At 46.4% G+C, this 21,509-nt stretch overlaps 5 protein-coding genes across 5 annotated transcripts; 2 read left to right on the forward strand and 3 right to left on the reverse strand.

The window, feature by feature from the left end:
• Positions 1-122: 122 nt before the first annotated feature.
• On the reverse strand, positions 123-7,943 carry LOC111070151 (probable multidrug resistance-associated protein lethal(2)03659). Its single transcript, XM_022360495.2, has 10 exons — positions 7,866-7,943; positions 7,302-7,460; positions 7,152-7,237; positions 4,947-5,106; positions 4,658-4,860; positions 4,388-4,569; positions 2,726-4,320; positions 2,173-2,666; positions 916-2,111; positions 123-848 (listed from the first exon to the last, which is right to left on the reverse strand). Exons 2-10 carry the CDS (start codon positions 7,376-7,378, stop codon positions 810-812), a joined length of 4,032 nt encoding a protein of 1,343 aa, XP_022216187.2. The 5' UTR covers positions 7,379-7,460; positions 7,866-7,943; the 3' UTR covers positions 123-809.
• Positions 7,944-8,582: 639 nt separating this feature from the next.
• LOC111070195 lies at positions 8,583-9,859 on the reverse strand. The gene is made up of 2 exons (XM_022360568.2): positions 9,712-9,859; positions 8,583-9,648 (listed from the first exon to the last, which is right to left on the reverse strand). Exons 1-2 carry the CDS (start codon positions 9,773-9,775, stop codon positions 8,729-8,731), a joined length of 984 nt encoding a protein of 327 aa, XP_022216260.2. The 5' UTR covers positions 9,776-9,859; the 3' UTR covers positions 8,583-8,728.
• Positions 9,860-9,960: 101 nt separating this feature from the next.
• Positions 9,961-11,501, forward strand: LOC111070157 (short-chain specific acyl-CoA dehydrogenase, mitochondrial). Its single transcript, XM_022360520.2, has 3 exons — positions 9,961-10,103; positions 10,190-10,399; positions 10,459-11,501. The coding sequence occupies exons 1-3, from the start codon at positions 10,070-10,072 to the stop codon at positions 11,430-11,432; spliced, it is 1,218 nt and encodes a 405-aa protein (XP_022216212.2). The 5' UTR covers positions 9,961-10,069; the 3' UTR covers positions 11,433-11,501.
• Positions 11,502-11,619: 118 nt separating this feature from the next.
• LOC111070150 (mitogen-activated protein kinase kinase kinase 15) lies at positions 11,620-17,202 on the forward strand. Its single transcript, XM_022360494.2, has 10 exons — positions 11,620-12,002; positions 12,068-12,262; positions 12,625-12,791; positions 12,845-13,742; positions 13,804-14,142; positions 14,286-15,088; positions 15,153-15,299; positions 15,373-16,263; positions 16,322-16,615; positions 16,677-17,202. The coding sequence occupies exons 1-10, from the start codon at positions 11,883-11,885 to the stop codon at positions 16,918-16,920; spliced, it is 4,098 nt and encodes a 1,365-aa protein (XP_022216186.2). The 5' UTR covers positions 11,620-11,882; the 3' UTR covers positions 16,921-17,202.
• A 498-nt stretch (positions 17,203-17,700) lies between these two features.
• On the reverse strand, positions 17,701-19,317 carry LOC111070158 (opsin Rh1). The gene is made up of 5 exons (XM_022360521.2): positions 19,108-19,317; positions 18,468-19,028; positions 18,254-18,401; positions 17,910-18,187; positions 17,701-17,848 (listed from the first exon to the last, which is right to left on the reverse strand). The coding sequence occupies exons 1-5, from the start codon at positions 19,113-19,115 to the stop codon at positions 17,722-17,724; spliced, it is 1,122 nt and encodes a 373-aa protein (XP_022216213.1). The 5' UTR covers positions 19,116-19,317; the 3' UTR covers positions 17,701-17,721.
• Between the last annotated feature and the right edge of the window lie 2,192 nt (positions 19,318-21,509).

Below are 21,509 nucleotides of genomic sequence, written 5' to 3' on the forward strand. Positions count from 1 at the left end.
TGTTTTTGTGTGTGTTTAAATGCGTTTAAATTTCTTAGTATATATATACAAAATGCAGCAGTTCTAGAAACGGAAAAGTTACAAATTCAAAAAAAAAAAACAAAAATCAGTTTCAAAACAAAAAGAGAACAAAAACAAAAATTGTTACATTTATTGTATACCTGCACACATTAATAAATTACTATAAAAAACACACATTTACATATACATATGTTAATACTAGGCATAACATTTCATAGAATTCTCTCTTTACTTTTGTTTTGTTTTCTTTTAGTTATTGTCGTTATTTGTTGTTTACTGGAACACATAATACAAATGCAACGCGACCTTTTGAAGGTCGGAAATGCATACAGTTTTTTGTTTTGTTTTTGTCTTTAGCTAAAATTAAATGTATTGCACATATAAAAAACAGTCACTCCTCCATCTACCACTCTGCTCCTCATCCTGCTCATTCTTTGTTCTTATTGTCCTGCTGTTTTGATTTCCTATGTTTCATGCGCACGTTTCGAACCTCGTGTCAAAGGTTAACTCCTAGTTTATACACACACTCGTTTGTCTAACAATTAGTTTGATTTGTTTTGTACACAATTTGTAGGGGGCAGGGGTAGGGCTAGGGGGGTAGTAAAAATTCATTCAGTTATTGGGAGGGGGTGGGTATCCTGTATCCTGTGCTATCCTAATAACTTCTGCTTGGAGGCCTCCGCAAAGAGGAAGGTCTTCTGTATGCGCGCATTGGCCGCCGGATGATTCGTAATTGGTTCCAGTATCTTAAGTATATAGTCTTTGAAGGCCTTCGGTACGGCGAAATGTCAAGAATCTTTCTTGATCCGCAGATTATCATCATGGGCCTTTTGTTGGGGATAAAGAAAAAATATTAAACAATAATCATAAATTTAGAGTAATTTTTGTTCGTACCTTTTGTGCCACTTTGAGCAGCGCATCGAATGTCGAGTCTCCCGTTTGCTTCACCATCGAATGGAACACCTTCTTCTCGCTGGTCGTCAGCAGCTCGAAGGGCGATCCAAACTCCACCGCCTTGCCGGCATCCATTACCAGCACCTTGTCCGAATCCATCACCGTGTGCAGGCGATGGGCAATCGTCAGCACTGTGCAATCCTTGAACTTATTCCGAATCGTCGTCTGAATGAGGGCATCCGTTTGGGGATCCACATTGGCGGTGGCCTCGTCCATCACCAGAATGCGATTCTCGCGTAGAATGGCACGCGCCAGGCAGACCAGCTGCCGCTGTCCCACGCTGAAATTGGTGCCGCCCTCGGAAATCTTGCTCGACAGGCCACTGGGCAGATCCGCGACAACTTCCTTGAGCTTCACTTCCTCCAGGGACTCCCACAGCTTGGCATCGCTGTACTCATCAAAGGGATCCAGGTTGTAGCGCATCGTTCCAGAGAAGAGCACCGGTTCCTGGGGGATAATGGAGATTTTGCTGCGCAGATCGTGCAGTCCCAGATCGTTGGTGTCGCGCCTATCAATCACAATCGATCCCTCGTTGTAGGAGAGTCGGAACAGGGCATTGATCAGCGAGGATTTTCCAGCGCCAGTGCGTCCCACAATGCCGACCTTCTCGCAGCCCTGAATGGCAATGTTCAGCGATCGCAGCACATAATCTGCGGCCTTGTCGGGGAAGTACTTCAGCGAGAGATCATCGAAAATAATCTTGCCCTCCTCTGGCCAATCCTTTGGCGGCTTCTTGCTCGGCTTCGACTCAAAGTCACCCTCTGGCTCCAGATCCTCGTACTCCACCACACGCTCCACCGCTGTCATGGTGTTCTCCAGCTCCGCTGACTGTCGCATGCCCCACTGCACCATGCCCGTCATGCCCATCGCTTGGGTAATAGCCAGACCCACATCGCCGCCATTCTCCGGGGAGAAAAAGAAGAACGAGATCGTGATCACAGCTATGTAGACGACACAAACGCAGTCCAGCCAGTAGCCAAAGGCGCGGCTGGTGGCCAAAAACATGTAGTAGCCAGAGCTGTGCATATCCTGGTAATTGTCAAACTCGGCAATCAGTTCCTTCTGCGCGCCAAAGGCACGAATCGTTGGCAAACCATTCAACGAGGCACTCAAATGGGAGTAGATCGGGGATCGTGCTGTGAAGACAAGTAAATTAGATGCTATATTTCAATGGGAAGCAGGCCAAAAACCACTCACTGACTGCCTCCAAACGCTTGACATCTCGCGAGGTATTCAAATAGAAGGATCGCAGCACATAGAAGACGACAACGAGGAAAAAGGTGGCCAAAATATACCACACATTGATGATGCACAGGACAACGACTATGCCGAGTATCGCTAGGAATATCTGCATGACATCCATCATCACGGAGGGCAGTATCTCATCCACTTGTCCCAGATCCTTGGAGAAACGATTCAGTATACGGCCAGAGGGGTTCGTGTTGAAGAAATGCATGGCCGCACGCGTCACACCCTTGAACATTGTGTTGTGCAGCGTTGTGGAGCTCCTCATGGCCAGGTAGAAGAACAGCATGCTCCTCACGAGCGAGAAGACGATCACCGAGACATTTATGCCCGTAAAGTAGTAGATGTCCTTGGGGTCTGTGTCGGAATTGATGCGGGTTTCGGGAAAGGCGCGACGCAGACGAGCCATAAAGGTGTCCCGCTCTGCTTCTCCGTTTTTGTTAACCCTGCAAGAGATTCATTCATTAGTGATTTTCCCTGAATTTCCTTTGCTTTATTTACTCACCAATAGGACAGGAAAATGTCACCGCCAGAGCCGAGAATCTGTGCCCCCACGCAGAAGAAGGCAAACACAATGAACAGTCCATAGCCATTGGCACCGAAATACTTCTTATACAGCGACATGCCAATGCGTCCCTCCACGCGCGCCTCCTGCGTTTGCATGGGCGAGTCCACGACCACAGACTCCGCCGCGGATTCCATGGAGGAGATGCTGCCATGACGATCGCGCAGTTGGCTGTTCTGACGCGAGAGCTCCTTCTTCTTTTCGGCATCCCCGCTGGCGCCCTCATCCTTTTTGCTCGGGTCCGTCAGCATTTGGGCAAAGTCCAGGCCACTCTGGCACATCGACTCGTAGGTGCCCATGGCACTGATCTTGCCCTTGTCCATGATCACAATCATATCGGCCTGCTCCAGGAACTGCAGCTGATGCGTCACCAGGAGCACAATATTCTCGCGCAGGAATCCGCGCATGCACTGATCGAACAGGTGGCGTCCCACATGGGTGTCCACAGCACTGAGGGGATCATCCAGCAGATAGATATCCGCCTTTCGATAGACCGCACGGGCCAGGCTAATGCGCGCCTTCTGTCCGCCAGAGAGTGAGGCTCCTCGCTCGCCCACAATCGTCTTGTCCGAATAGGGCAGCAGCTCGAAGTCCCGCTCCAGGGCACACTTTTTGACCACAGTGCGATAGCGATGCTTGTCCATGGGCAGGCCAAAGAGTATGTTCTGCCGCACGGTGCCCGTGAAGAGCCACGGCTCCTGGGAGGCATACGACAGGGTTCCATTGACCTTCACCGATCCCGCATCCGGATTGAGCTCACCCAGAACCGCCTGAATGAGACTGGACTTGCCAGAGCCCACTGGACCGATGACTGCCACCAGTTGGCGTGGCTTGAACTTCAGCGTGAGGTTGTCCAGCGTATTTTCGTTGCTCTTTTGATCCCACTTGGCCTTCAGTTTGCTAATGTTGATGGTGGGCTCTGCCCCGCTGGTGCGACGACTGTTGGGCTTCAGCATACCAGTCGCTTGGGCTGTGGGCTCCGACACGAGTCCCGCCGCCTTTCCCAGTTTCTGCTCATCCAAATCCTCCGACTTGTCGCGCACTTTGGTCTCCTCGTGCAGCATGAACGTCTGAATGCGACGAATCGAGACCAAAAGCTCTGCAAACTGCGAGATGCCCATGGGGAAATACACCGTCATGGTGTTCCTCAGGATGTTGTAGTATGCCGTGATGACGAAGGCCTTCTCTGCGGTCAGGAGCTTACCCAGCAGCACGAATCCCACGAGGCTGACAAACACCGATATCCGTGTGACAAACATAATGAAACTCTGGAGGGTGCCGCGTATATAGTTCACATTTCGAATGGCATTCATCTCCTTGGTGCGCACATAGTTGATCATCTTGCTGAATGGGATCTCCCAGGCGTACATTTTGATCACTTGAATGCCCGAAATGATCTCATTCATCATCCGTACACGTTCATCTGTCCTCAGGGCAGTGCGCAGACGCAGCACGGAGGTCTTTTTGCCCAAATACGCTTGCAGTGGGATAAACATCAGCATCACAGCCACGCCAAAGAAAGCAGAGACACCAATCTAAAGGAACAAACCGAAGAGAGATTAATAAGAGTTCTACTCCACGACATAAAGGATGTATTCGTACCTCTCTGTACATAAGATATGTGATAATTCCAATCTCCACTGGCCCCAGCCATAAATAATTCATGTGTATGACCGACAGATCCAGCCGTCCCACATCGTTCGATATGAGATTAACCACCTGTCCGATTGTGGTGTCCCCCAGCGCTGTTCGACTCAGACGCAATGCCTTGCGATATATCATGCCTGCAACAACACACACAGAGAGAGAGAGAGAGAGAGATGATCATTTATCATGCTCCTCTAGGGTTATGCCCCATTCCACTCCACTCACTTGTCATGGCTATCCTGGCCTTCATGCCCAGATGGAACATGCCCAGCATATAGGGATGCATAAGCAAGACATTGAAGGCACTACACAAGATCACGCCCAGGGCGTACAGATATGCTTTCGTTTGGTTCTCCCCATCGCCCTCCTGGTTGCTCGAATCCGCATAGAAGGCCACCAGGCCGCCCAGAAAAAGAGGTTGAGTGACGCTGTAAATAAATAATCATACAATAAAGGATCATAAATAACTGCCCAGCCCATCCCTTTGCCAGTGTGCGTGCGGGCGTGGTCTTACCGGAATCCAATCTCCAATATGAACAGCACTACGCCAAGTCCCGCCAAGCGCCAGCCAAATACATCCACGGAGGCTTTCAGTAGGCTGGGTGTCTTCTTCTTTTTGCGCTTCTTCTCCACCTCCCGCTCCCAGGCTTCGCTCAACTGGGCGCCCAATGTGTCTGTGGGGCATACAAGATTAAGATATCAGCAAAATAGACTCCAAAAGGTGGAATGTTGGTGGATGGGTTCAATAAATTATTCGCGATAACAAACAATGTCAGAACAGAGTTTACTCTGTGCTCGGCTATTGTAATTGGCAGATGCGACAGATTGCTTATTATGATATCACAAACAGGGGAGCCACAAACAAGGTATGTCTGTCTAAGGCAAATACCGATAAAAAAAAACAAAATGCAACCGAAAATGGGTAGAGAACTGAAAATTTAAATTTATTTATTTGCCAATTTGATGGATCCCTTTCCTTCGAGTAACTTCCAATAAAAGTTCCAATTAATAGGTTTTTTTTTGTACTCTAGGGGTAACGTTATCTATGGAGCTTAAATCGAATGCAAGATTCCAAAACAACAGCCAAAGATTACGACCCATAGACACTGCCTAATCTTTGCTACTAATAGTCATTGTTTTTTGGGATTTACCACCTTGTAAACTGTGCATTGTCCATGATTTGGCTTCCAATCATGAGTTATGGCTGCCAACAAACGCAAATCCCAACCAGCTGGCAGCTGCTCCTACCATAAGGGGAAACCATACGACCAACTGTGAGTCGCGAATCTCAAATACTTTTTTTTATATGGAACTTCCGGAAAGCTTTACCTTCGAAGGGATTAAAATTTCATGAAGATTACTTAATGGCATATCAAGTGGTAGTTGATCATTTATTTTCGAGAGATATGCGCCATTGCATAAGTCGCCTGTCGAACGCAGAAACCACTCAACGGACTATCTATCTATCTATCTCACTGAGGGGAGTAAGTACATAAACCGCAGAGATAGCTAATTGTATTATTTGTATGTATAGTATCTCCCTATCTACTACTAGAAGTATAGGTAGGATAGGTATAGGGCATGCTATCAATTATTTTTGGGCAAAAAATTAAATTAATGCGGCAAAACGAACGCCTGTCAAAGTTATCACCGGGGGATGATATGTCACAATTCTCGAGACAGTTTTGAAATATTTGAATGATATGTGAAAACTCAAAGGTCTCTAAAGGATGATAACAGATAAAGATAGCTCGGATATAAGATAATGTTGGTAAGTAAGTAAAATTCAATGAATGTGCATAATATCCAGCAAGGGACTATCTTATCTGGGGCGGGATTAGGGCCACAAAATGATCTCAATGAAACTGGTTTTTTATATGGGGGCACATAAAATGTTGTGATCCTTCAAATTGGTAATGGAATAACCCAAAATGTCCCCAACCTGAATCAGAAACTATATTTTCCAGTGATGGGCCACATTCTAAGCCACTATCTAATCGTATTAGTCGGTTGTGGTACCTTGAAGTGCCCCTGCTGTCGGTCTCGGTCTCGCACTTGATTCGGGAAATGCTGTCTGTGCAGGGAGATAATATTGTAAAGGTGCTTATAGCCAGTCTTATAGCCTGCATTTGGAGAAGTAAGGAAGTGTGTCGACCCACTTCATGCCAACGGGGATTACACAGCTCTCCAAGGCACGAGGGACAAAGATCATTGAAAATGAAACCAAATGAACATTGAACTTCGGTACGATATGATTTCTTTTGGTCTATTGGTATTTGGACTTGGGCTTAAAAGTCTCGTATTCTTAGGTGAAAGTCTCTTCTTTTTATTGGGATTATAATAGCCCCATCTATTGACAGTTACTGGGTGCCACATGACGTCACGTATCTACACTATAATCTCGCTTACGTGCTGATAAGAATTTCTCTTCTCATTCTTAATTTAGTGAAACCCCTATCAAAATGCTCGCGCAATGGATTTTCATTTCCTAATTAAATTAAAAAAGATTGAGATTATTTATTGAATGGCCCTGTGAAAGCTTTCCATCATTATAAATGGCCATAAATTATTGATATGCTCATTTATTATGCAAGCCACACTCCACACACACGCACCGATTCGATGGTTCTCTCTCTTTTGATTTTTGGTACTTTATGTCGATATAAATGACTCAATTAGTCGGAAATATTTGTATATAAACAAAAAGCCATGTACTCACCCGATTTGTGTTCCTTCAATGCTCGATAGAGATCGTTTTCATCCAGAGTTTTCTTGCGGCCCTTGAAAAATGTGGGCATGGCAAAGCTGAATGGGTAACAAAGATAATCAATAACTAATTTAGGTATTAATATTTTAAGGAAAAACTCACCAGAACATCAATGACGAAAAGATATTTGAGGTCTCGCGCGGATTCTCCGGCAGTTCATCGGCTTTCATTGATTGCATTTTGTTGGTCTGGTGGTCGTTTGGCTAAATTCTTTCACTTCCTGGTCATTGGTCGGGGGTATCTCTTCTTTAATATGTGTCGCTATAAAATAGATTTAAAATTAGTACTAATTTAACTTTTTATTCCCCAATATTTGACCCATATCTGAGGATATTCCTATCTCCATTAAGTGTGTTCTTTGGCAACAGAATTCTACATTCTTCAGATTTTTGACGAATGATGACTTGATAGTAATTTTTTTCTGCCGTTTTATTTGGACTATTAGTAGATTAGCGTTGGTTTTATTTTGTGTTTGTTTCGGTCCCAGGCGATAAAAGTGACGCGTTTTGATAGAGTTTTACGATCTGTGGCACACACATTCCCAAAATGAAAAATCCTTCACTGATTTTTAATCACTTCATTTCCACATAAATATTACGAGTATGTCCGTTTTAGAATTAGTTCAATTAATGGGAAAAACCCATTGATGAGTCTGATGCCACTCACAGAGAATTGACACTTGGATGTTGCGGGAGGCTTCTCGCTCACACGGCTAACGGCAAAAACTTGGCTCGTGGCCAGGCGGGCCAACGCTTTTATAGCCCCAAAAAGGGGGGAATGCAGCGACTGCCGGTTGGGTCGTCGCGACAGGTTCGTGCGCGTCTTATCGGAATCGTGGGGCGATCGTACAAGATGGGAGCGTGTCCAGCCAGCGAGAGAGCAAGAGAGCAGGCACACGGTACAGCAATAAGAAGGTAAGGCAGTCTCCTGGTAGTCTCTCACTGAATCAGATTTTACCGTTTGTTGCCTTTTCGGCTTCCTTACACACCTTGAATTCGATCAAGCGGACAAGCACGAACATGCACAGAACACGTCCTACATTGAGAGAGCATCCTCTCTAACATGTAACTGCATGTTGTTGCTACATCTCTCTCTTACACACATGCACACGCACACAACGCTTTTGGCCGCCTTTTAATGTTTAAATTTGTTGCACATTGAATATACACTTACCACTCACTCGCCTCGGCGGGCAGCAACACGACTCCAAACAAAACAAAACGCAAACAAAAACTTAACGGGGGAAACGAATAGCAAGAACTTCAAAACTGACGGCAAATCAATAAGACAACTAAATAGGATTCCTATTGCAATGCTTTTGTACACTTTGTGCAAGTCACTCAAGATGGAGGGGGCTGGTATTGATTGGTATTACTGTTTAAACATAATTCAATGCTCTATTTATTTTTTTTTGTGCTTAATTTACAAGTTGTGTGCAGAGAAAAACATAAAAAACGTTAAACAAAGTTCCCAGTGCGTGCGCGTTAAACCTGCGCAGAAACAGTGCTGTGCAATGTGCCAGCACTCTGCTAGTCGTTGCTCAGCACTATGAAGTAGTGCTGCTCCTCCCCCGTTTCCTCTTCGGGCAAATAAATTATCTCCTGGAATTCCAGGCTCTCATGCACCACTTCCTCATGCACCTCCGGCTCGTATTCAATGGCCTCCTCGTACTCCTCGCAAGGCAAGACAATTTCCACTGCCTGTGTACTGTCTGCATCTGCATCCGGCAAACTGTCTGACTTTTCTTCCATTTGCTCCATTTCCTGAACTCTAGCACAGTGTTTTTTCGACTTCTTGTGGCGGAGAAAGCTGTATCGGGAGTTGGTTTTGTATTCGCAAAGGTCGCAGTCAAATATCCCGCGGTCGTAATTGTTCAATTTATCATCAGATTCATCCTCAGATTCAGGCGGGGTGAATTCTACGCCTTCACCATCCGTCATGGGTCCTGATGTGATGATTTTATTGTTCCGCCTCAAGATTTCCATAATATATCGATGCTTTTCTGTCGTCTTGTGCAGCATAAAAGATTTTTTGCGGGATGTTGTGAATTCGCAAGCGGCACAGGTGTAAATGTTTCCATCGGATTCCTGCGATGAAGTCGAGTCACAATCACGGCGCACCGGCACTTTATTTTTTTTTAGCAATGGATCGCCTAGTGCCTGCTCCCTACGGCGATGTTTCGTCGACTTGTTGTGCCTCAAAAAACAGAATTTTTTGGCAGTTGTATACGAGCACAGGAAGCATTTGTACAAAGGTCTCTCAAAATCGGAGTCTGAATCTGCTATATTCGCCATGGCATGGATGTGCTTCCTGGAACGACGGTGACGACGAAGGTCCCGTCTCCTGTCCGTCGTATAGTTGCAGCCATCAATCATGCAAGCGAGTCGTTTGGTTTTATTCACCGACCTATCTTCCTGTTCCCGTTCTTTAGGTTCGATGTTTATGAATGCTGCACAAGCAGAAAGGCCGTGAATATATATTGTTTTCCCATTGCCTGTTGCCATCTACTTACATTCCACCTCATCGTCGGATACACACTCGAGCGCTTCTATCTCGAAGAATTGCTCCTCGGACATGATGGATTTTGTTGTTGATGTTGTTGATTTTTTTTAATAACAAATATTATAAATTGTAAGAAGTGTGACCAGATAAAATATACCTCCTCCACCAAATTGTGAAGGAATAAAAAATTCGTATTTAGTTTATACCAACAAACCGGCAAAAATACCATAGCAACAATCTGTTGCTTCAAATTGGGCACACCAATTATTTTTAATTTTAATTAAATTAACAAGTTTTTTTTAGTCGTTTTTAGACGTTTTATGCAATATTTTAAAAAGTTAGTAACTAAGAAATAACCAACAGCCAACATGCAGAGTGTTTTCAGCCGCTCCCTGAATATAGGTAAGACAAAGTCTCCATGGACTTTGATCTCGATCGGTAGAATGGCTTTTTATATGCAAAAGATCTTTTACTGATAATTCTCTCAGCCCGCAGATCCGTGCCGATGCGGCAAATAGCCTCCATTGCCGCACTCCCCGACACCCATCAGATGCTGCAGAAGACCTGCCGCGACTTTGCCAACGCCGAACTGAGTCCAAATGCAGCGAAATTCGATCGCGATCACCTCTACCCGGCACAGCAGATCAAGCAAATGGGCGAGCTGGGCGTCATGTCGGTGGCCATTCCCGAGGAACTAGGTATTTACTGTGTGAAAATCGCTCCCCAAAGAATCTACAGGTTGTCTATGGTTCAACAGGTGGCACAGGATTGGATTATCTTGCGTATGCGATAGCAATGGAGGAGATCTCTCGTGGCTGTGCTTCCGCTGGGGTCATCATGTCGGTCAACAATTCTCTGTATCTGGGTCCACTGCTGAGCTTTGGCAATGCCGCCCAAAAAGAAGCCTTCATCACGCCATATACGACGGGTGAGCGTGTGGGATGCTTTGCTCTGTCGGAGCCGGGCAATGGTTCGGATGCCGGTGCTGCCTCCACCATTGCAACGGAGAAAAGCGATCATTATCTGCTGAATGGCACCAAGTCGTGGATAACCAATGGCTTTGAGGCGGAAGCCGCTGTGGTATTTGCCACGACAAACAAACAGCTGAAGCACAAGGGCATCTCCGCCTTTATTGTACCCAAAGGTCTGAAGGGCTTCTCGCTGGGCAAGAAGGAGGACAAACTGGGCATCCGAGGATCCTCCACCTGCCAGCTGATATTCGAAGACTGCGAAATTCCCAAGGACAGCATACTGGGAGAGCCCGGATTCGGTTTCAAGATTGCGATGCAAACATTGGATGCTGGACGCATTGGCATTGCCAGCCAGGCATTGGGTATTGGCCAGGCTGCTCTGGAGCTGGCCGTGGACTATGCCCAGAAGCGGCAGGCCTTTGGCAAACCCATCTCCAAGCTGCAGTCCATCCAGCAAAAGATTGCTGACATGTCGCTGGCAATCGAATCGGCGCGACTGTTGACCTGGCGGGCCGCCTGGCTGAAGGACAACAAACAGCCCTACACCAAGGAGGCGGCCATGGCCAAATTGGCAGCCTCCGAGGCGGCTACACTTTGCTCCCACCAATGCATTCAGATCCTGGGAGGCATGGGATATGTCTCTGATATGCCAGCGGAGCGCCATTATCGCGATGCTCGCATCACCGAGATTTACGAGGGTACCTCTGAGATTCAGCGTTTGGTTATTGCGGGCTCCATTCTCAAGGAGTATGCTAGTTAAGGGAAACGAGATCATTGTTTAATCCAGTAGTTAAAAGTGGAATTTTATATAAATCCTATTTTTGTGGTACTTTTGGTTTGTCTTGGTATTTTTTCTTGCGTGGGTGACTGATTCGGTATATTTCAGTATTTTCAGACTGTTGGCTCATTTTGGCGTGAACAAATTTCATTATTTTGTATTATCTATTTATTTTTTTAAACCGCGGTCACACTCTGCTGCGCGTTCTCTCGCGCACATTTGTACAAATTTCTTTATTTATTGATCATTTTTCGTTGCACGGCAATTAACACAATGCAATGGCCACAAGTACGTGGTAATGAAGCTGTTTACAATTGAAGTGCGCGATTTCGGCCAACAGAAAGTACGTTAGAAACGCCCCAATTGCCCCCGTCCATCTATCCGTCCAGCCATTGGGTCGGTGCCAGGAATAGAATAGCATAGCCAGCAGCCATGGACGTTGTTTGTGTAATTGATACCGTCGTGGGCGATCATCTGGAAGATCGCATCTGTGCCCTGGAGGAGGTCAAACGGGCCGTACAGGCGGCCGGAGCTAACTTTCAGCGTGTCCAGGTGGGAGTTTAATTGGAAATTCCTAACAAATACACTGTAACAAATTTTTTTGGCGTTTGTTGCAGTTTGAGAAATTGGACTTCGGCGAAACGAATGTGATGGAAACATTCTACAATGCCGATGTCGCGGTGATAGATTTGAGTGTTTTGGCCCAGCAGCGACCGCTTTCGTATCACTATGGTGTGCGGGAGAGCTTTGGCATGAAGGAAATCATCTTAATCTACAACGATGTGGAATCCAAACAGACGCTCAGCCTTAAGGTGTGTATTATCTCGGTTTTAGTTGGGGTGCGGGTGGGGGGTTGGCAGAGGTGTAATGCCCTGTGTGCCCTCTGTGTGGCACCCAGCCGCAAACATCTTATTGCGAATGATGCAACGGGCGGCATTTCCGATAAGATAAATGTTAAGCAATGTTAATATCTGTGCGTGTGTTCGTTCTGTTTGAAACGGCAGCCACAAGTCATGTTTCTTGACGATTGTTTGTTGTTTTTCTATTTCCGGTGAAGATATACCTCGTCTATTATTGTTATTTTTAATCGCACGCCCACGCAGACGTCCAACACTGGCGGCACACCTACACTGGCGGTCATTAAAATGTGTACACCTCTCTCTTTCTCTCTCAGGTCTCTTGTGGAAATTACTTGTTTCTCAGCTACAAACTGAATGCAGAGACCAACAGCTGCCTTTTGACCAATCAACCCAACAGCAAAGATCAGCCTGGCGACGGACGCGTGGGCACACTGCAGTGGCGTCTACGTAGAAAGCTTCAAGATGTGGAAATCCAATCAAAGTGAGTAGAAAATTGTCTTAATTACTGCTGCTAAAAGATATCCCGTTTTTCAGAGCACACATGCGGGAGAAGTTCCTGAGTGATATGCGCACAGCGAGGGATACGTATGCCACCAATGGAGCCAAGCTGCAGAGCATACTCCATGAGATGCGCAAGCGTCTGGACGATCCGCATGTCCTCTCCGGCGAAGTGGTGCACAGTTTTATGTGCTCGCTGCGGGATGTGCAGGACTACGATGCGATGGTGCGGCTGGTCAATGATCTAAAGAATATACCAAACACCCGCAAGTTTGTGGAGGCTGGAAACATGAGTTTCCTCTATGCCTTTGCCCTGAATCGCAGAAATCGCAAGGGGGACAGAGAGAAGGCCCTGGAGTCATCGCTGAAAGCCCTCGAGAAGAAGGAGAACCACTTTCCGGACATGCTGTGCCTGTGCGGACGCATCTACAAGGACATCTTTGTGGAGTCGGACTACACGGATGCCACCAGCCTGGCGCATGCCATCAAATGGTACCGCCAGAGCTTCGAAGTGCAGCCGAACGAGTACGCGGGCATCAATCTGGCCACCTTGCTGGTCATAGAGGGCAAGGAATTCAGCAACACGGAGGAACTGCAGCACATTGGCATGACCCTGAACAATCTCATCGGAAAGAAGGGCAGCCTTTCGACGCTCAGCGAATACTGGGATGTGGCCACATTCTTTGAGATTTCGGTGCTGGCCGAGGACTATGCCAAGGCTATTCAGGCGGCCGAATGCATGTTCAAGCTGAAGCCCCCGAACTGGTATCTAAAGTCAACGATCGGCAACATTTCGCTGATCCATAGGTTCCGCAAGAAGCCCGAGGATCGTATGCCCACCATCGAAGAGCAGGTATTTCAATTCTGGATGGATTTCTTCCTGGAGGCCACAAACACAGAGGAGATTAAGAACAGCATACGATTTCCCATATTGGTGAGTGTCTAAAATGAATTCCCCAAGGATCTTTGATAACCTCTTTACCCTTCTCTGATAGATACTCGAGCCACAGAAGATCTATATGCCCAGCTATGTGACCATCAATATGGATGCCGATGAGAAGTCCATACAGATTGTAAACATCTGTCTGGCCCACTCAAAGAACACCTGCAAGAAACTGCACGACTTCCTTTTTGTGGCCTCGAAAATCAAATCTGTGAGCCTCTACAAGCGTGACGATCGCTGCGCCTATCTTTATGTACATCACAACTCGGATGACTTTCAAATCTACTTTCCGTCATCCGAGTGCAGGCAAAAGTTTTATGATTTGATACTGGAAATGACGGCCGATCAGGAGGTGTTTGTTAATCTCAGCAATGATGATGCGCAAATAGAGGTGAGTTCTGAGTGGTAGAGTGATTTAAGTGATCACCTGTCATCGATAAATGATCGATAATCGTCCACAAACGATTTAATATGTTCATTTAATCATTTAAGGTTCGATAAATTATCTATAAACCGCTTAATATCCTCTTCCAGTACGAATACGATTACGATGAGCAGAATCGCAAGATGGTCCTGGGCAAGGGCACCTACGGCACTGTGTATGCCGCCAGGGATAAGCAAACGCAAGTGAGGATTGCCATCAAGGAGGTGCCGGAGAAGAACTCACAGGATGTGCAGCCACTGCACGAGGAGATCAAGCTCCACTCGCAGCTGCGGCATCGCAATATTGTACAGTATTTGGGCTCACGCTCGGAGGATGGCTTCTTCAAGATCTTCATGGAGCAGGTGCCGGGCGGCTCGCTCTCCGACTTGCTCGAGACCAAATGGGGTCCGCTCAAGGACAACGAGTCCACCATGGCCTTCTACTCCAAGCAGATACTCGAGGGCCTGAAGTACTTGCACGAGCAGGACATTGTCCATCGCGACATCAAGGGCGACAATGTGCTGGTGAACACGTACAGTGGGGTCGTCAAGATCTCCGATTTTGGCACCTCCAAGCGGCTGGCGCGCATCAATCCCATGACGGAAACCTTCACTGGCACCCTCCAATACATGGCGCCCGAGGTGATCGATCAGGGTGTGCGTGGCTATGGCCCGGCGGCAGATATCTGGTCGTTTGGCTGCACAAACGTGGAAATGGCCACCGGCAAGCCGCCCTTCATTGAGTTGGGCTGCGCCCAGGCGGCCATGTTCAAGGTCGGGTACTACAAGAAGCATCCGAATATACCCGTAGAGCTGTCCACCAATGCCAAGAACTTTATTCTGCGTTGCTTTGCCATAAGCGTGTTGGACAGACCATCGGCCTCGCAGCTGCTGGAGGATCCCTTTCTGGCTGAGTGAGTTATTTGGATAAACTCTGAAGTTTTCCCTTGATTTTGCATTTTTATTTGATTCCTACAGCAAACCACGCAAACCGAGACCCGGCTTACCCATTAATACTGACTTTGGCAGGAGCATTTCGGTGCCAGCGGATCGCCTGATACACAAGACGACGCCTCCATTGACCTACAATACTACCTGCAATACGCCCACCACACCAGAACTGGAGTAAGTCCCCGTCCCCTACACCTACACCTAATTCCCATTCACAGCCAAACTGATGCGTAATGCTCCCTTTTAGCGTTACTCACACATCTTCTGTGGATATTGATGAGCTGCCCAGCCTGCTGGAGCGCCGCAACTCATCCGGATTTCTGCTCTCTCCCGAGATTGAACCCTCGACGCCATCGCTGCGCACTAGCATCAGTGAGACGAGCGAAACGGATGGCTTTTATAGGCTGAAAAAGGACTCGCAGCGACGCACCACTCTATCGAAAGTGCTCGCATTGGACGAGTCCAAGATCTGCGACATTTGGCTGAAGAAAATCGATGCGGATCAGAATTCCATTGCCATTCGGAAGAGCGATCTGGAGATGCTGATACGCGGATTGAGGGACTACATTATGAACGAGAATGAGAAGCATTTGGAGGCCACCATCAATGAGCTGAAGCAGAAGCTAAACAACGATGCAGTGGCCTTGGATCACCTCCATTTGGCGCTGTACTCCTTTCAGGATGCAGTCGTCTGTGTGCTGAGGTACCACTGCATCAAGCCGCATTGGATGTTCGCCTTGGATAATCTCGTGAAGCGCGCCGTTCAGGCAGCCGTCACTATCTTCTCCCCGGAGCTGGGGGCCAATCTGGCGGACAAGGATCTCTCTGGGAATGATGATGAGAGCGTGCAGACGTCACCGCTGCAGCATGCGGGCTCCTCGGACAGTCAGGAGAAGCAACAGTGCCTGGAGAAAGTCCTGCCCACCAGCAGTTCTGGCGGCGTACTGCCCTCGGACCCTGGCTACGATGGTGCACTCCACAGCTCTGTGGAGTATGTGCGCATACTGCGCGACATCCGTGAGAACCAGCACAAGCTGCAGCGCCAGATGATGGAGCAGCAGCGCCAAAGCATGCGGGCACTGCACAACATAAGCCAGGAGCTGGCCCACATTTACATGGGTGGCCGGAAGAGATTAAGGTGGGGAGTTTCAGACTTCTTTAAAATGTACTTCTAATCAAAGAATCTCCTTCCGTAGACGCACCATCAATGGATTCAACAAAAAGTGCCATAGAATGAGTCCCAGTGCAGCGGCAGTAGGCGGAGGCGGAGCCGGAGCAGGCAGCGCACGGCCAGCAGTGTCTGGGAATGCCAGGCGGCAGCTAAACAAGCACAACTTTGGTCTTCACGAGGTAGACGAGCAGTTGGAGCAGTGGCTAACGCAGCAGGACATTGATGAGTTCTCAAAGACACTCATACTGAATGAGGGCTTTACCTTCGAGGACTTCATCTACAATATGGAAAAGCTGGATCTCATGCGTTTGGGATTGCGGTGGGTGTAGCACAAATGCCTCATCCTTGACCTGTTCTAAATGTCCATCCTCTTTTTCCAGCGTTGGCATTGAGGTGCGTTTGTGGAAGCTCATCATTCAGGAGCGTGTCTGCACTTCATCCGATTGCCTGGACAGTCCGCCCAGCACCTACCACAAGCCCATTGGTGGTGGTATTGGCTCCACCCTGAACAACAATACGCTGGCATCGCCCACAACCACGACACCGGGAACACCGGTAACGCTGGGCGGCATCAAGACGAAGATCAAAAAAAGCGAAAGCGAATACGATTCCTGCAGCGAGTGATGTGATCCCCTGCAGCCGTCGCCCCAAAAGCAATGCCTTAATTAATTGTTAATGTTTATTTCTCATGTGCTACTAACAGCTGCATGGATGCCCCCCATTTACAGGGTATCCAGCAGTCGCCTTAATGGCAGAGATTCCTCGTTTTCTCTCTCTCTCTCTTTTTTGGGAATGTCCTCAGGGTGTCCCCTGCTCTTGTGCCTTTCCCTGCCCACCCCACCCACACATGCATGTTAATTTATCGAAACAACAAAATGGAATTTAAGTGCCTTAATTTAAAACAATAACAAAAATTAAAATATAACAACACTAAAGGGTTTTATTGCGAGCAGCTTCAGACAGACAGATCGATGGTTGAACCAGCAGTGAAATGATGTCTGATTTAGCTATGAGCGAGAGCCCTGAAGGATCTAAGGAATCTCTAGAGAATTGTTTATCGAGCATAGAAAATCATACACATTGTCCCTCATAACTTTTCTAGTTCGTTTGCATTTATTTTTTTTTGTTAAAGTTTTTTTGTTGGTTTCGTCTTTAGTGACATTGCAGAAGTTGTTTTGTTAATAGTTTGTTGCTTTTAGGTGTTGTTTAGAGGCAAGAAAATTTGTAAATGAGAAAATTTACACATTTTCTCATCCGAAGGTGTTGTTGTTGTTTCTTTTTTGTTTGATGTTGTTGTTGTTGTTATTCGAAAGCGTTTCGTTCTGTTGCTGCAGTTGTTCTTGTTGTTGTTATTGTTGTTGTTGCTGTTGTTGTAAGTTGTTGCTTTTGTTGCTGTTGTTGTTGTTGTTGTAAGATAAATGTTGCTTATGCCTTGGATTCGGCTTCGCTGGCGGTGACCTGCGATTGGGCATCGCTCGATTTGCCATCGTCGACCTTGCCAAATACACAGCAAGGACACTTTTCCTTCAGAGCCAAGCGATACTTGGGATGGCTATAAAAGAGTGAAATAATCAGAGATATATATCTCGGATATGCTGTTCAGATATACCCACCTAATGCCATAGACAATGGGATTGTAGCAGGCCGCCGACTTGGCAAAGCAGGCACCCCAGATGGTATTCAGTGGAGTAAGACCCTCGAATTTGAATAATCCCATGCAGTTGATCACCAGGTAAGGAGTCCACGCCATGAACCACAGCGAAATGGTGACCAGAGCCACTTTGGCGAGCTTGCCCTCGGCACTCTTGTCGGCATCCTCGGAGGAGCGCAGGGACTTGACATTCATCTTCTTGGCCTGCTCCCGCATGGCCTTCTCGTGAGCAGAAACGGCCTAGAGGAACGAACAGGTATCACAGTGGATATAGTAAATGATATAGGGGTGCGATTATGTGCTTACAGCAATGATGAACCAATAGGAATAGCAGATAAGGAAGAGCGGGATGTAGTAGACAAAGATGGAGTAGAAGATCAGGTATGAGCGTGGATTCCAGTCGCGCTCCAAGTAGTCAATGCCGCACGATGTCAAATTACCCTCCGGCACATACCTGATACATACAAATGGAAAATGGAAGACTTTAATCCCTTAAAATACAAGCAAGAATCCAGCTTACCTGCTCCAGCCGAAGACGGGGGCCAGGCACCAAATGCTCGACATGAACCAGATGTAGGCAATCTTGCCCAATGCCAATGGAATGGTCATCGGCCGCCCGGCCATGCCCTTGACAATGACCTGGTAACGGTCCAGGGAGATCATGCACATGGACCAGATGGAGCTGCAGCCAAAGGCGGAGCCCAGGCCCGCGTATATGTCGCACATCATTGGCCCAAGGACCCAAGTCTCAAAGTACAGATTGATGCCCATCATGGGGGTGTTGGTAATCATGATGCCAAAGTCGGAGATGGCCAGATTGATGACCAGGAGGTTAGCAGGAGTGCGCAGTGATTTTGTGGTGGCAAAGATGTAGATCACCACGCCATTTCCGCACCAGGAAATCGTTCCAATCAAAATCATGTAGGCCGTGAGGATCTTTGCCCAGATGGGGTCCATGGCGGGGAACTGGTTCCAGTACGGGCTGATTAGATGTGCCATATCGGGTGTGACCTTATCCACCACCGATCCATTGGAGAGGGCTGCAAAATGCGGCCCCAATTGTGTGGCTACTGCTGCAAAGCTGCAACAGACCAACAGAACAAAATATATGGTATAGATATCATGCCATCATCTATGGGTGCAGTGCGGCGTCTTCCTACCTATCCATTTTTATTTGATTTTCCTTGTTTTATGTGTGTGTGTAACTATATCCCGCCGATATATCACACTTTTTCTACATAAAAAGCTTGCAAATTCCGTTAGATATTTTTCAAACACTTTTTACATTAAAGGATTCCCTAATTTAGTTCTGAAAATTTCACTGGAGCGGACTATTCGCGGCGATTGGTCATTGGAAACCTGCAACGTCCGCTATGGCGTCTGAGGCTTTTATAGTTTTTCTTGGAGATTCTTGAAAGAACCCCCTGGTAGGGTAGGGTTCAAATTCAATTAGCCAAGACACCTAAAAATATATACTACAAAAGTGCAGACAGCTTTTGGCTTATAATCATAATAGGCATAACAAAACGCGAGAGAATCCACTGCCCATTGCAATGGGCCAATGTCAATAGTTTGACATTTCGGTGGCTTCTTTCAGCTCTTGATTATGGCTATCTATGGGTCTCTGACATTGTGGCCGACAAAAAAGAGGCGTAGAAAGTCAGCGATTTAATATGTCAATGCTTAAGAAATCGATGGGAAAAACAATTTAGGGAAAATATATAGTGAATAGGAAAAGAATAGGAAAAGTGCGTGAGACTGAGAGGCGCTGCTGCGTAACGCGCAACAGGTTTAGAGCAATAAGCAGCATTCTAGAATTAACCTTTAGCGTTATTTGCAATATTTCAATTAGTTATGTACTCTTAAAGCTCACCAAAACTTATATATAAAGATGAGTAGCGTTTGTCCAAACATCCATTATTCATGTCATTAATATTCCACACCCAATGTCCCACCGGAATGTGCCTTCAAAGTCACGAGCCATTAGAAAAATGCCCAAAATCAAACACACTCTTTCGAGACTGATCCCCCGCTTTGGGCTTTGGCTCTGTGACTCGCTGGCTTTAAGCTGCTTATAGAAGTGGTGCCCGTGCTCGTGCCCCCCCTCTCTATACTATAGAGATTGATCTATTCACACTTCCATTGTCACGCTCGGGGGTCCGATTGTTTGGGCGTCTGGTCGCGGACACTAATTTTCCGAATAGGTGTGCGTCTGTCGCTTTTGTGTGCGGGGGTTGCTTTTTGTAGATCCAAATTTTAGCATAAAAGCCTTTTGTTTTGCTTGAATTGGGTCAACTTTTTAGCTAATCTCTCTCTCACTCTCTCACTCTCTTAAACCCCCGAACCCTTATATGGTTTTATGGCAAAGACAACGTGAGGTCTAAATAGTACAGTGAACGCTTTCTGGAGGGATGGTAGACTCCATTAAAATTATAACTATTCGAGCTGTCCATCAATCGATTGGTGTCACTGTAACTGCCAATTTGTATGTGACAATTTATGTGACAGTCGACACATGTTAAGGTTGGACGATCTTTTCGTTTAAATCAATTACATACCGCAAAGCATCCAACCAGAGATATTATAAACCATAAAAACGGCATCATCGTGGGGATACAAAAATTAGTATAAAGTTAGACGGAGATCAAATGGAACCCAAAATAAATACAGAATGCGCAAAACCGGAAGCTCAGCTCAGATCATCATTATCTTCGCAGTCATCGTCATCGTCATCATTATTATTATATCATTATCATCGCGTCAGAGCTGTGCTTTTGCGGTTTACTGTTTGTACTGTGTAAACCAGTGTATGTATATGTAGGTGTAAAATCTATCAACAAATTGTTGAAATTGTAGCGTATCCGAAAGGAAAACTTTTTGAAACTATGCGAAAACATGAATCGCTTTTCAATTTATTCAACATTTATTCGGGTTTCTTTAAACAAACAAACACAAAATTCGTATTCGCTCGCCCACCTGCAAAAAACAAACAAATACCATAAACAAAGCGGGGGTAAAAAACGAGGGGTACAGGTACAACAAAAGCAAAAACAATTGCAGCAAACATTTGCGGGGGCAGCAGCAGCGGAAGAAGAAGAAGAAGATGGAACGAGTAGAAGAAGCAGAAAATGGAGATAATTTAGCATTAGCAAATAAGCGAGATAAATGCTTCGATTTGTTGTTGTTGTTGCTGCGGCTGCTGCTATTATTTGTTGCTGCTGCTGTTTTCCTGTTCAATGAGGCAGACACGAAAAAAGCGGAGAAACGTGCACCAAGAGCCGTTATTGTATGCCCTTCCAGTGCTTCAGCCGTTAATTATTCGAATTCGAATTCAAGTCAATGATGTTCGAATGGCAAGATAAGGTGATGGAACTTCTGCTCTACAAGCAAGTGTGCTTTACGGGACTGGTTGCTATTCCTTTTTCTTTGCTTTTGCCAAACTTCATCTCCATGCAGTTATGCCCTCTGTCCCCTGTAGGACAGTGCATAATTAACAAACACCTATGATTTGATTTTTGTATTTTTTATGTTCGACAATGGCTTGGCGCTTGCACGTGTATAT

Source organism: Drosophila obscura, unplaced genomic scaffold, assembly GCF_018151105.1.
Source record: "Drosophila obscura isolate BZ-5 IFL unplaced genomic scaffold, ASM1815110v1 contig_4, whole genome shotgun sequence".
NCBI lineage: Eukaryota > Metazoa > Arthropoda > Insecta > Diptera > Drosophilidae > Drosophila > Drosophila obscura.

What these genes read in the sequence shown, in the direction of transcription:
- LOC111070151 (XM_022360495.2), bottom strand. Translation starts at nt 7,378, where the DNA reads ATGCAATCAATGAAAGCCGATGAACTGCCGGAGAATCCGCGCGAGACC. An exon ending in ATTGAAGGAACACAAATCGG is followed by an intron (nt 5,107 to 7,151) that starts GTGAGTACATGG and finishes TATGCCCCACAG; the next exon opens with ACACATTGGGCGCCCAGTTG. An exon ending in GACATTTTCCTGTCCTATTG is followed by an intron (nt 2,667 to 2,725) that starts GTGAGTAAATAA and finishes AATCTCTTGCAG; the next exon opens with GGTTAACAAAAACGGAGAAG.
- LOC111070195 (XM_022360568.2), bottom strand. Translation starts at nt 9,775, where the DNA reads ATGTCCGAGGAGCAATTCTTCGAGATAGAAGCGCTCGAGTGTGTATCC. An exon ending in ATCCGACGATGAGGTGGAAT is followed by an intron (nt 9,649 to 9,711) that starts GTAAGTAGATGG and finishes CTGCTTGTGCAG; the next exon opens with CATTCATAAACATCGAACCT.
- LOC111070157 (XM_022360520.2), top strand. Translation starts at nt 10,070, where the DNA reads ATGCAGAGTGTTTTCAGCCGCTCCCTGAATATAG. An exon ending in CAGCCGCTCCCTGAATATAG is followed by an intron (nt 10,104 to 10,189) that starts GTAAGACAAAGT and finishes TAATTCTCTCAG; the next exon opens with CCCGCAGATCCGTGCCGATG. An exon ending in GGCCATTCCCGAGGAACTAG is followed by an intron (nt 10,400 to 10,458) that starts GTATTTACTGTG and finishes ATGGTTCAACAG; the next exon opens with GTGGCACAGGATTGGATTAT.
- LOC111070150 (XM_022360494.2), top strand. Translation starts at nt 11,883, where the DNA reads ATGGACGTTGTTTGTGTAATTGATACCGTCGTGGGCGATCATCTGGAA. An exon ending in GCATACGATTTCCCATATTG is followed by an intron (nt 13,743 to 13,803) that starts GTGAGTGTCTAA and finishes CTTCTCTGATAG; the next exon opens with ATACTCGAGCCACAGAAGAT. An exon ending in CTCATGCGTTTGGGATTGCG is followed by an intron (nt 16,616 to 16,676) that starts GTGGGTGTAGCA and finishes CTCTTTTTCCAG; the next exon opens with CGTTGGCATTGAGGTGCGTT.
- LOC111070158 (XM_022360521.2), bottom strand. An exon ending in CCTATTGGTTCATCATTGCT is followed by an intron (nt 18,188 to 18,253) that starts GTAAGCACATAA and finishes TCGTTCCTCTAG; the next exon opens with GCCGTTTCTGCTCACGAGAA. An exon ending in CCCATTGTCTATGGCATTAG is followed by an intron (nt 17,849 to 17,909) that starts GTGGGTATATCT and finishes ACTCTTTTATAG; the next exon opens with CCATCCCAAGTATCGCTTGG.